At 40.3% G+C, this 11785-nt stretch overlaps 1 protein-coding gene and 2 long non-coding RNA genes across 3 annotated transcripts; all 3 read left to right on the top strand.

Moving 5' to 3' along the window:
* The first annotated feature begins 397 nt into the window (after positions 1–397).
* LOC137870855 (uncharacterized) lies at positions 398–1798 on the top strand. The gene is made up of 4 exons (XR_011102757.1): positions 398–592; positions 842–928; positions 1013–1041; positions 1222–1798. It is a non-coding gene; the product is annotated as an uncharacterized lncRNA (long non-coding RNA).
* Positions 1799–6186: 4388 nt separating this feature from the next.
* On the top strand, positions 6187–9781 carry LOC137870854 (proteoglycan 4-like). The gene is made up of 8 exons (XM_068708305.1): positions 6187–6396; positions 6565–6894; positions 7036–7299; positions 7464–7676; positions 7812–7901; positions 7990–8018; positions 8925–8993; positions 9282–9781. The coding sequence occupies exons 1-8, from the start codon at positions 6333–6335 to the stop codon at positions 9414–9416; spliced, it is 1194 nt and encodes a 397-aa protein (XP_068564406.1). The 5' UTR covers positions 6187–6332; the 3' UTR covers positions 9417–9781.
* Positions 9782–10673: 892 nt separating this feature from the next.
* Positions 10674–11785, top strand: LOC137870853 (uncharacterized). Its single transcript, XR_011102756.1, has 3 exons — positions 10674–10800; positions 10966–11280; positions 11422–11785. It is a non-coding gene; the product is annotated as an uncharacterized lncRNA (long non-coding RNA).

Raw genomic sequence — 11785 nt, 5'->3', positions numbered from 1 at the left:
TATGACTGCAGTCACTTCAGATCAGAAGTAATAAATGCTGACATTTTTCTGTCTGTTGTCACCAGTGAGTATTTACATCATGATGTTTTCAATCTGTCTTGTCAGAACAATATACTGAAACATTATAATAATCATGATTATAGTGATGAAGTTACTCTTCTTTCTCTCACAATGTCTCCATCTTCTCCAGTGACTGAACAGAAGAACAATGATGAGGTGACGTTGAGATGTTCTGTGTCGTCATATTTCAGATGTGATCACACAGTGAAGTTGCTGCTTCAGGGTCAAGATGTGGATAAAGACAACAAAGACTTGAAGACATCACAGTCTTCCTGCTCCACCTCTCTGACGTTTCTGACTTCTCATTTAATTTACACATCGAGGTTTAATTCACTGAAGTGTGAAGTGACCGAACTCAACAAAGTTCAGCAGTTTTCTTTCAGAAATTCTCCCTCAGGTGAGAAAACAGGTGAGAACATTTTAAAGACACTCATGTTCACTTTAGTTTGTTGAGTTGTGTTAATCTGTTCAGGTGACGACACAACAACAGCAACAACTGAGTCAACACCAACTGAAGACGACACTAAAGCAGGTAACACCACGTCTTTGTCTCTCCTCACATTTAACAACATTATTTATTTATTTTTTAAAGATATTTATTTGTTGCTGTTAAACTGCCTTTTCTCTAATGTTGATGAATGAAATCTGTTTTTGAGAGAACATTTTTATTCTGATTTAAAGCAACAGCTCAGAATTGTTATGTATTTAAATGTGAATAAAGTTTATTTTAAGTCTAAAAGCTGTTACTAAATATTAGTGCATGTTGTCATTGTGGTTCCAGGCTGGTGGAGGTTCATCTCTGTGTCTGTTGGATTAGCAGCGCTCATAATAACAGTTGTGGCCGTCAACATTCGGGCAAGAATTAAAGGTGAAGAACATCCACATATTAAACATCATAAAAGAGGATTTTTACTGTTGAAACTAAAGTCGACTCTTTCTTTTGTCTCTTCAGAGAAGAAAACACAGATGGATCAAATCGCCGTGAGTTTTTTACAACCTAATAATGAAATGATTTTGTTTTTACAGTTGGCACTCTTCATTACATTCTTTTATATTTAGTTCTGATTTCCTCGTGATGAAGTGTGGAGCAGTGGACGCCTACAGATCACAGAAGTGGGATTGTAAAGTGTGGGTTTGATTGTGTTGTGTTGTTTCTCACAGGTGCGTTATGATGGAGAAGATGACACAGTGAACTATGAAAACGTCAGACCTCCTGATGGAGTTTGACCAACACGTCTGCCTCCATCACACTCCACTGATCATAATGTTCCGTGTTGCCATGTTCCATTTTCCTCAGAAAAAACATTGACTATTCATTTTCACCCAAATTAGCTTTAACTTGCAACTGAAGTCATGATCTGATTAGTTTCTGAAGAACTGAACTGAGTAATGGGACACCTGTTGAAGTGTAAGAGAGAATGTAAAATATGATGAGGTCAGAATCAGTCTTACATCGCTTCCTCTCTAGCTGCATGTGTACATGTACATGCATATATGTGTGTTTGCAGACCATGTGCTTGTATATTTTGTGTGCATGTTTAATTTTTTGTGTATTCATGTATGCATGTGTAGAATCTTTAATATTGCTCTTTGTTACATCCTGTTTTATTTTGGTGTTTCCTGTTGAGCCCTCTAGGTTGAAGTTGTGAGGCTCTCTCTCTCTCTTTCTCTCTCTCTCTGTCTTTCTCTCTCTCTCTGTCTTTCTCTCTCGCTCTGTCTTTCTCTCTCTCTCTCTCTCTCTCTCTCTCTCTCTCTGTCTTTCTCTCTCTCTCTGTCTTTCTCTCTCTCTCTGTCTTTCTCTCTCTCTCTCTCTCTCTCTCTCTCTCTCTCTCTCTCTCTCTCTCTCTCTCTCTCTCTCTCTTTCTCTCTGGGTTTATTATCATTTCATTTTCTGTGTCAGATTGTCTCGTGTTTTTATCGGGCAGCAGCTCCTCTGTGGTGCTTGGTATTTGGTTTTCATTTATTCATGTGTTTATTTTAATAAACTAATATGCAGTAGAACTTTCCTTGTGTCCATTTTTATGTCCGGTGTGGAGCCAGCCCTAACTTTGAGAATTTGAGACACAGCCCAAAAAAATATAAACGTGAAGTAGCATCTGTCTTTCTGCAGAAGGGAAATTACAGGTCTAAAACTGTTGCAACTGTAACTTTGAGGAAAGAAAAAAAAGAGGGATGAGGAAGTTACACTTTACTAATTACAGAAAGCAGATTCAACATTTCTCTTTAAGACGGAACAATTTCACAGAGTACAAATCACAAAATATTCCATCTTAATCTTAATAATCCATCTTCTCCAGTGACTCCAACACGAGGACAATGATGAAGTGATGTTAAACTGCTCTGTTTTGACATATGAAGGATGTAGACACAGTGACATGGCTGAATCAGGGTCAAGATGTGGGCAAAGACAATGTAGGGATGAAGACATCACAGTCTAATTGCTCCACTGATGTGACATTTTCGACTTCTCATTTTGTTAACACTTTGAACAACAATAAGTTGCTCAAGTGTAAAGTGACTGATGATGACGATGGAGAAGCGCTGCTGTGACTTCAGCTCACCTCAGTCCTCAGGTGAGAAAACAGGTGAAACTATGAGATGTTTAAAAAAGGAAGAAGTTCTGCAACTTTTATGCAGATGTAAAATCAATGTTGATAGGTAATGTATTTGAATTAATCAATAGATTCCTCAGTGTGTGCTATATTGACTAAACAAAGCTGAGTTAAATCTGTCATTTGACGTGACCGTGACGTAAATGGTGTTTGGAAGGACGTTTATTTTCTGCGTGGATTCCTCCGGGCAGCCAGGGGGCGCTGAAAAACAGAACTATCTTGTTCTCTTTGCTTTTATGGTGAACTATAAAAATGGCCAAAATCTGTCTACAGTGAGAAGAGCAGAGCCAGTATTTGTGTGAATGAGTGTGTATGTGTATATGTGTGTGTGTGTTTTTTTTTTCTTGTACTTGCTACATAGTGAGGACCGTGAACCGTTTTTTGCTATCAGCGTGAGGACATTTGGAAAGTGAGGACATTTTGGCCAGTCGTCACTTCTTCAAAGGCTTGCTTGAGGGGTCAGACTTAGTTTTAAGGTTGAGGTCAGACTGAGGCTTAAGTTAGGGTCAGGGTTGTGTTTGAGCATTTCGTTGTGATTGTTAAGATCAGGTTAAGGGGCAAGGGAATGCAATGAGGGTTCTCACAAAGATAGAAGTACATGGATGTGTGTGTGTGTGTGTGTGTGTGTGTGTGTGTGTGTGTGTGTGTGTGTGTGTGTGTGTGTGTGTGTGTGTTTTATTAACGTTGTGGGGACATTAATCTGTTTACAGTCACATTGTGGGGAATCACCTTCCTGTTGGGGAGAGAATGTAAGTCCCCTTAATCATCACAATAACATCAAGGAATTTAATGACAGTCAATGTATTGTCCTCTAAAGTGATAGAAACATGACTATGTATGTATATATATGCATCAACATCAACACTGATTGGACAGCCACATAAAAGGTGCCGAATGCCCTTCACAACAACTTCATCCTGATGTATGTAAATACACATGAGGTAATTTCTTTTTTTTAAATTTGTCAGCTGAAGATTCAACAACAACAGGATCAATGTCAACAACAGCAATACCGACAACCACACATGATGGTGAGAAACAAAGTTGCTACTCACAACAACAACAAACAAACAAATCTAGGAGCTTTGAATGGAACTTACACACAAATACTGTAGATTTGGTTACAATGAAAATCTTCTTTTAATCCCACAGCAGAATATTTAGCCCCTCAGCTTCTTACCATGACACTGTATGAAATACTCTATGAAAACGTCAGACCTCCTGATGGAGTTTGACCAACACGTCTGCCTCCATCACACTCCACTGATCATAATGTTCCGTGTTGCCATGTTCCATTTTTCTCAGAAAGAACATTGACTATTCATTATCACCCAAATTAGCTTTAACTTGCAACTGAAGTCATGATCTGATTAGTTTCTGAAGAACTGAACTGAGTAATGGGACACCTGTTGAAGTGTAAGAGAGAATGTAAAAAGATGATGATGTCAGAATCAGTCTTACATCGCTTCCTCTCGGCCTGCTGGTTGGTGACGCCTCACTCCTGCAGACTGAACAGGCTCTGATAGTAGCTGCATGTGTACATGTACATGCATATATGTGTGTTTGCAGACCATGTGCTTGTATATTTTATGTGCATGTTTTTATTTTTGTGCATTTATATATGCATGTATAGAATATTTATAATGCACTTACTGTAAGTTAAAGTCTTGTTAGACGTGTTGGACCGTCTCCCTGCAGGTGAGTCACCAGATACTTAGAGGATCATCAAGCAGTCACTGCTAACGAGGTGATGAGCTCTCTGATTGAACACAGGTGTTGGCACTTTTCTCTATTGTCTCCATTCCTGATGAACTCAAAGATTCAAGTTTGAAACGAACAGAAAATCAAGAAAATATGCAAATGTCTCACAGACCACACTCTGATAAAACATCAACTTTTGTAGTTTTATGGTTGAAAACAAACTGGTTCAGCTACACGTTAACATTTAGACTATTAGAGACAGTTGAGTCAGACCCTGGTGAACGTCTTCATCACTCATGTTCATCATGTCCTCATTAGAGGGTCAAACCTCCAGATCTCTGCTGCTGTTGTTTCCCACATTCTCACCAAAACACTTCTCCTTCACTTCTCAGAAAAGCTGCAAAGACACAACGAGGAACCAACAGGTCTCAGACTCCACATGTTGCTTTGCTGCTAACATTTATCTTAACGAACAATCTTCACACGCTCAACTTCCTCTATTTTATTTGACCCTCCCTGTCAATCACAATGTAGGTTTTAATAAAGTCAAACTATAAAGTTTCAAAGTGTTTCACTCTCTTGTCGTCCACAAGAAACTCAGAGAGAATAAAAGTTAAAATCACGCATCAATTCATCCGCCAACAGAGGAGAGACGACGTCATCGTGAGGAAGTGAAGACAGGAAGTAGATGCTGCGTTCATGTTTAAGAAGCAGCGCGTCTTAGACTTTGACAGCTGTCACAGTCTAGTCACTCAACGGCACAGTGTGAAGGTGTGCTGCAGATGTTTGTATGGTGATGTCATTGCCGTGTCACAGGGACTCCCTGGGGTTCCCCTGGGTCTGGTCGCAAATGAGACAGGAAGTGACGCAAACACAGGACACAAGAGGTAGGGAACTTCAAAATAAAACAGGAACCAAAGTGAACCAAGATGATGACATAATGTGTTGTTGTTCTGTCTGTCTCCAACACACAGACCACACTACAAGCTTGTCTGTGCTCAGCTCTCGTAGTGAACCGTCCCTCTGTTGGGTTGTCTAGCATGTAGGACAGCCTGTGTGGCTCCGCATCATGTTTCCTCCACTGGAGGGACGATGCAGAGGACACCAGTGGACAAGAGTCTTGCCACTCAGCGTTATTAGCTTTAATCTTAAAAGTCATTATTTGATCTGTTTCTTAAAAACTGAAATAATGTGACACTTACTGAAGTGTTAAGCTCTGGATGTGTTTCCTATCTGAATATTTGAGAAGTTATAAAAAGATGATGATGTCAGAATCAGTCTTACATCGCTTCCTCTCGGCCTGCTGGTTGGTGACGCCTCACTCCTGCAGACTAAACAGGCTCTGATAGTAGCTGCATGTGTACATGTACATGCATATATGTGTGTTTGCAGACCGTGTGCTTGTATATTTTAAGTGCATTTTTGAATTTTTGTGTATTTACATATACATGTGTAGAATCTTTAATAATATACCTACTGTAAGTTAAAGTCATGTTCATCATGTCCTCATTAGAGGGTCAAACCTCCAGATCTCTGCTGCTGTTGTTACCCACATTCTCACCAAAACACTTCTCCTTCACTTCTCAGAAAAGCTGCAAAGACACAACGAGGAACCAACAGGTCTCAGACTCCACATGTTGCTTTGCTGCAATCATTTATCTTAACGAACAATCTTCACACGCTCAACTTCCTCTATTTTATTTGACCCTCCCTGTCAATCACAATGCAGATTTTAATAAAGTCAAACTATAAAGTTTCAAAGTGTTTCACTCTCTTGACATCCACAAGAAACTCAGAGAGAATAAAAGTTAAAATCACGCATCAATTCATCCGCCAACAGAGGAGAGACGACGTCATCGTGAGGAAGTGAAGACAGGAAGTAGATGCTGCGTTCATGTTTAAGAAGCAGAGCGTCTTAGACTTTGACAGTGGAGAGCGTGAAACCGAGAGAGAAGCACGATGGCTGAATTCAGATGGATTGTAACGTCTTCATTTCTGATGCTGCAGGTGTTGAGCTTTGGAGGTAAGTGTGCAGGTTCTGTTTGAATCATCATGAAGACTTTATGAACTCTTGGAAACCAAAGAATGAGAGTCATTTGCAAACTTATTTAATTTAAAATGATTGCAACAATATGAATGAACTTTACAGTTACATTCATATTATTATTATTTTTTTACATTTTCTCAACAGCAGCAATTTGGAAACCTTCATCCTTCACTGTCAGAGATGGAGATGAAGTCACTTTGCCTTGTGAGAATGTGAGACATGATCAGAATCAGTGTGACGGTACTACGTGGATCTTCACTGATTCAGGAAACACAGTAACGCTGTTTGAACATGGGAAGATTCATGAAGCTGCCAAAGCTAAATCAGACAGACTGAGTGTTTCAGAGAATTGTTCTCTGGTTCTAAAGAAGGTCACAGATAAAGATGGTGGTCTTTATGTCTGCAGACAGTTCAGATCAGGACAAACACAACAAGAAGGTGAAGATGCTGGTGTTTATCTGTCTGTTGTCACCAGTGAGTATTTACATCATGATGTTTTCAAACTGTCTTGTTGGATCAATAAACTGAAACATTATAATAATTATGATGACAGTGATTTCAAGAAGTTGATTTTACTCTTGTTGTCTCTCACAACGTCTCCATCTTCACCAACAGTGACTGAACAGAAGAACAATGATGAGGTGAAGTTGAGCTGCTCTGTGTCAACATTAAGATGGTGTAAATACAGAGTGAAGTGGTTGAATGAGGATGATCAGAATGATGTGATGACATCACAAGATGTCTCCACATGTTCAGCCTGGTTGAGAATGAAACAATCTCACCTTGATCAGAAGTCAAAGTTTTTATTGAAATGTGAAGTGACTCGTATTGTCGGTGGAGAAATGCATCAGTTCCCCTTCAGCCCTCCTCAGTCCTCAGGTGAGAATATGATGAGCTGTTTAAAATCTCTTGTGGATGATCACACAAAGTATTTGTTCATATTGGAGCTTTTTAAATCACATCGTTCTTTAATCATGATGTCAGATGCTTGAGTTTGTTTCTAACTGTACAGTTTGTTGCATTTTGTTATTTTATTGGTTAAGATGATGCTGCAACAAAGACGACTTCAAAATCACCAACAAAGACGACTTCAAAATCACCAACAAAGACGACTTCAAAATCACCAACAAAGACGACTACAAAATCACCAACAAAGACGACTACAAAATCACCAACAACATCGACAACAAGAAATGAATCAGGAGTGATGACGAACAACAAAACACCTGAAAACATCACGAATGAGAAACCAGAAAGTGAGTGAACAGAACAGAAGTACATTTACATTTAGAAAAGACAAAATCACAGAGATAGAGACAACACAAGAAGACGCTGACAAACACCTCGTCATCATCAAACCCTCTGACCATATTTAACTCTTCTCTTCTCAGGCTGGTGGTGGATTCTTCTCTTTGTGTCTGTGGGTGTTGCAGCAGTCTTGATCATCACTGTGTCTGTCATCACATGGAAGAGAACTAAAGGTGAGAACATTCACAGATCACAGTTTAATTAATAAACTTAGAATTTCACTGGAAGCTAAACCCAGTTCTCTTTGTTTTGTCTTTTCAGGGAACAGAACAAAGACCTGTGACGACGTGGTGAGTTTAAAATCTGAATAATCAAACGTTCATACAATCGTGATTTTATACATCAAAGCAGGGTTTTATTAACTGTGTAACTCTACACATGAAAAAGTGAGTCAGTGAGTCACTGAGCAGCCATCATGTTGTCTTGGGGGTTCCACAAGGTTCAGTCCTGGGCCCCCTTCTCTTCTCGCTCTACACAACATCTCTGGGTTCTGTTATTCGCTCGCATGACTTCTTCTACCATTGTTATGCCGACGACACCCAGCTGGTTCTCATCCAGGCTCTCTTCATCTCCCGCCTGGACTACTGACACTCTCTACTCACCAGAGCCCCGGCGTCGGCGATCAGACCTCTGGAGTTCGTCCGGAAAGCTTCAGCTCGCCTGGTGTTCAATCGCCCCAAGTTCTCCCACACAACTTCCTTTCTCCGTTCTCTACACTGGCTCCCTGTAAGAGCTCATCCAGTTTAAGACTCTGGTGCTAGAGTACAGGGCAGTGAAAGGAACAGCTCCTTCCTATCTCCAGGCCACGGTCAAGCCCTACACCCCCGCCTACACCCGTCGTCCCTGCGGCCGATCGACCCGGTCACGTCTGTCTTCTGTCCTGGCCCCACAGTGGTGGAATGACGTCAGGACAGCAGAGTCGCTGCCCATCTTTCATCAGGCTGAAGACTCACCTCTTCAAGAAGTGCTACCCTGAGCCTTCCACTCAACACTTATTGTATTCATACTAGTTTGTTTCTGCTCTGTACTTTTGCTCTGCTTCATGCTCTTAGATGCTCGTTTAAAAAAGGAGAAGCACTTATGACTTCTGGTGACTAGTAGTTCTCTTGAATACCTTTGTTGAATACACTTCTTGTAAGTCGCTTTGGATTAAAGCGTCTGCTAAATGACTGTAATGTAATGTCTTCTCTGTGCAGGCTGATCCTGAAGAAGGTGTTTCCTACGCCTCCGTCAGCTACACCAAGAAGACCAACAGTAAAGCCCGGGTGAGCTCTCTGAGTAGTGATGACGTCATGATCAGGTTGACGTGACATTGACTGTAAATATTCGTGGTCACCAGGGGATGAACCGCTGTGTTTTTGTCTGTGGCCCCTTCACCTTCCCTGTAGAATGGAGCCACCATCAGATATTTCATGATCTAATCAGCAGAGAAAAGCTGAAGCACAGGGAACATTTCATTCGTTATAAAGCAGAAAAATGTGGATTTTTCAGAACTCCTGTCAGATTAAGTTTATTTGTACGTCGTTTATGAGTTTTCCTCTTTTTCTCTCCAGGCTCACATTCAACATGATGATGAGGATGAAGATGACGCAGTGACCTACAGCACTGTGAAACTTCCCTCCTCTTCTGCCGCAGCCTCGGCTGACCCCAGCCAGCTCTACGCCACCGTCAACAAACCAAAGAAATAAGACGTCACTTGTTGAATGTTGAGCTCTTTTTAACAGTCGCATGACTGTTTGTATCATAGATTTAGAATGTTAAGACCAAAGCAAGCAGCTGTGAAAACATGTCGGCATTGAGAGAGTTGAGGAGGCAGACATTTTGGATAAATATGTGTTCTGCATGGAGACAATGAAGGTTCTTATTTTGTTCCCATTTAAGTGAATATTGCTTTTTTAGTTTAGTAAACTTGACCGTGTTGTGTTTTGAGTAAAGTTTTCGACTTACAAGAATACAAATGTATTTCCTTGTGTGGTTTTAACATCTTTTGAATAAGACGGTTTATTCTGTGTTTTGCATTTTTTGCTGTCAAATAAAGGTCAAATAAAAAGTCTGTTCTCAGTTTTCTTGCTCATCTTTCTCACATTTCAAACACAACAACTTAAATCATTCATATTTCTCACCAGAGATCCTTCATAACAAACACCTCCACTGATGGATCTGATGTCACTGACCACACTACAAACTTGCTCCTGCTCAGCTCTCGCAGTAAAAAGTCCCTCTGCTCAGTTGAACTCCTCCGTTTGCACACGGCTCTAACTTTTCTCTAAATAACATTTGAATGCATCTAAAATGATGTGAGCTCAGGCTGCGTTCAGACGTTCACTGTGGATGATCATGACCTCTTTACTGTAGCTGTTAGATGACTCCATGTTATTCTCACACATCGTTAAAACCCTGACGTGGTGACGTCACACACACTCTGATAAAACATCAACTTTTGTAGTTTTATGGTTGAAAACAAACTGGTTCAGCTCCACGTTAACATTTAGACTATTAGAGACAGTTGAGTCAGACCCTGGTGAACGTCTTCATCACTCATGTTCATCATGTCCTCATTAGAGGGTCAAACCTCCAGATCTCTGCTGCTGTTGTTACCCACATTCTCACCAAAACACTTCTCCTTCACTTCTCAGAAAAGCTGCAAAGACACAACGAGGAACCAACAGGTCTCAGACTCCACATGTTGCTTTGCTGCAATCATTTATCTTAACGAACAATCTTCACACGCTCAACTTCCTCTATTTTATTTGACCCTTCCTTTAAATCACAATGTAGATTTTAATAAAGTCAAACTATAAAGTTTCAAAGTGTTTCACTCTCTTGACGTCCACAAGAAACTCAGAGAGAATAAAAGTTAAAATCACGCATCAATTCATCCGCCAACAGAGGAGAGACGACGTCATCGTGAGGAAGTGAAGACAGGAAGTAGATGCTGCGTTCATGTTTAAGAAGCAGCGCGTCTTAGACTTTGACAGTGGAGAGCGTGAAACCGAGAGAGAAGCACGATGGCTGAATTCAGATGGATTGTAACGTCTTCATTTCTGATGCTGCAGGTGTTGAGCTTTGGAGGTAAGTGTGCAGGTTCTGTTTGAATCATCATGAAGACTTTATGAACTCTTGGAAACCAAAGAATGAGACACATTTGCAAACTTATTTAAAATGATCACAACACTATGAATGAACTTTACAGTTATATTCATATTTCATGTTTATTTTTTTACATTTTCTCAACAGCAGCAGCTTCATCCTTCACTGTCAGAGATGGAGATGAAGTCACTTTGCCTTGTGAGAATGTGAGACATGATCAGAATCAGTGTGACGGTACGATGTGGACCTTCACTGATTCAGGAAACGCAGTAATGCTGTTTGAAGATGGGAAGATTCATGAAGCAGCAGAAGCTAAATCAGACAGACTGAGTGTTTCAGAGAAATGTTCTCTGGTTATAAAGAATGTCACAGATGAAGATGGTGGTCTTTATCTCTGCAGACAGTTCAGATCAGGACAACAAGAAGGTCCAGATGCTGTGGTTGATCTGTCTGTTGTCACCAGTGAGTATTTACATCATGATGTTTTCAAACTGTCTTGTTGGATCAATGAACTGAAACATTATAATAATTATGATGACAGTGATTTCAAGAAGTTGATTTTACTCTTGTTGTCTCTCACAACGTCTCCATCTTCACCAACAGTGACTGAACAGAAGATCAATGATGAGGTGAAGTTGAACTGCTCTGTGTCAAAAAAAAAATGGTGTGGACACAGAGTGAAGTGGTTGTATGAGGATGATCAGAATGATGTGGAGACATCACAAGATGACTCCACATGTTCAGCCTGGTTGAGAATGAAACAATCTCACCTTGATCAGAAGTCAAAGTCTTTATTGAAATGTGAATTGATTGATGGTTACAGTGGAGAAGTGCATCAGTTCACCTTCAGCTCTCCTCAGTCCTCAGGTGAGAATATGATGAGCTGTTTAAAATCTCTTGTGGATGATCACACAAAGTATTTGTTCATATTGGAGCTTTTTAAATCACATCGTTCTTTAATCATGAC

Source organism: Cebidichthys violaceus, unplaced genomic scaffold, assembly GCF_023349555.1.
Source record: "Cebidichthys violaceus isolate CVI_PGR_0920_01 unplaced genomic scaffold, fCebVio1.0.p SCAF_14, whole genome shotgun sequence".
In the NCBI taxonomy this organism is placed as follows: domain Eukaryota; kingdom Metazoa; phylum Chordata; class Actinopteri; order Perciformes; family Stichaeidae; genus Cebidichthys; species Cebidichthys violaceus.
The sequence above is the reverse complement of the archived record's forward strand: the minus strand, read 5'-3'. Positions and strand labels throughout refer to the sequence as shown.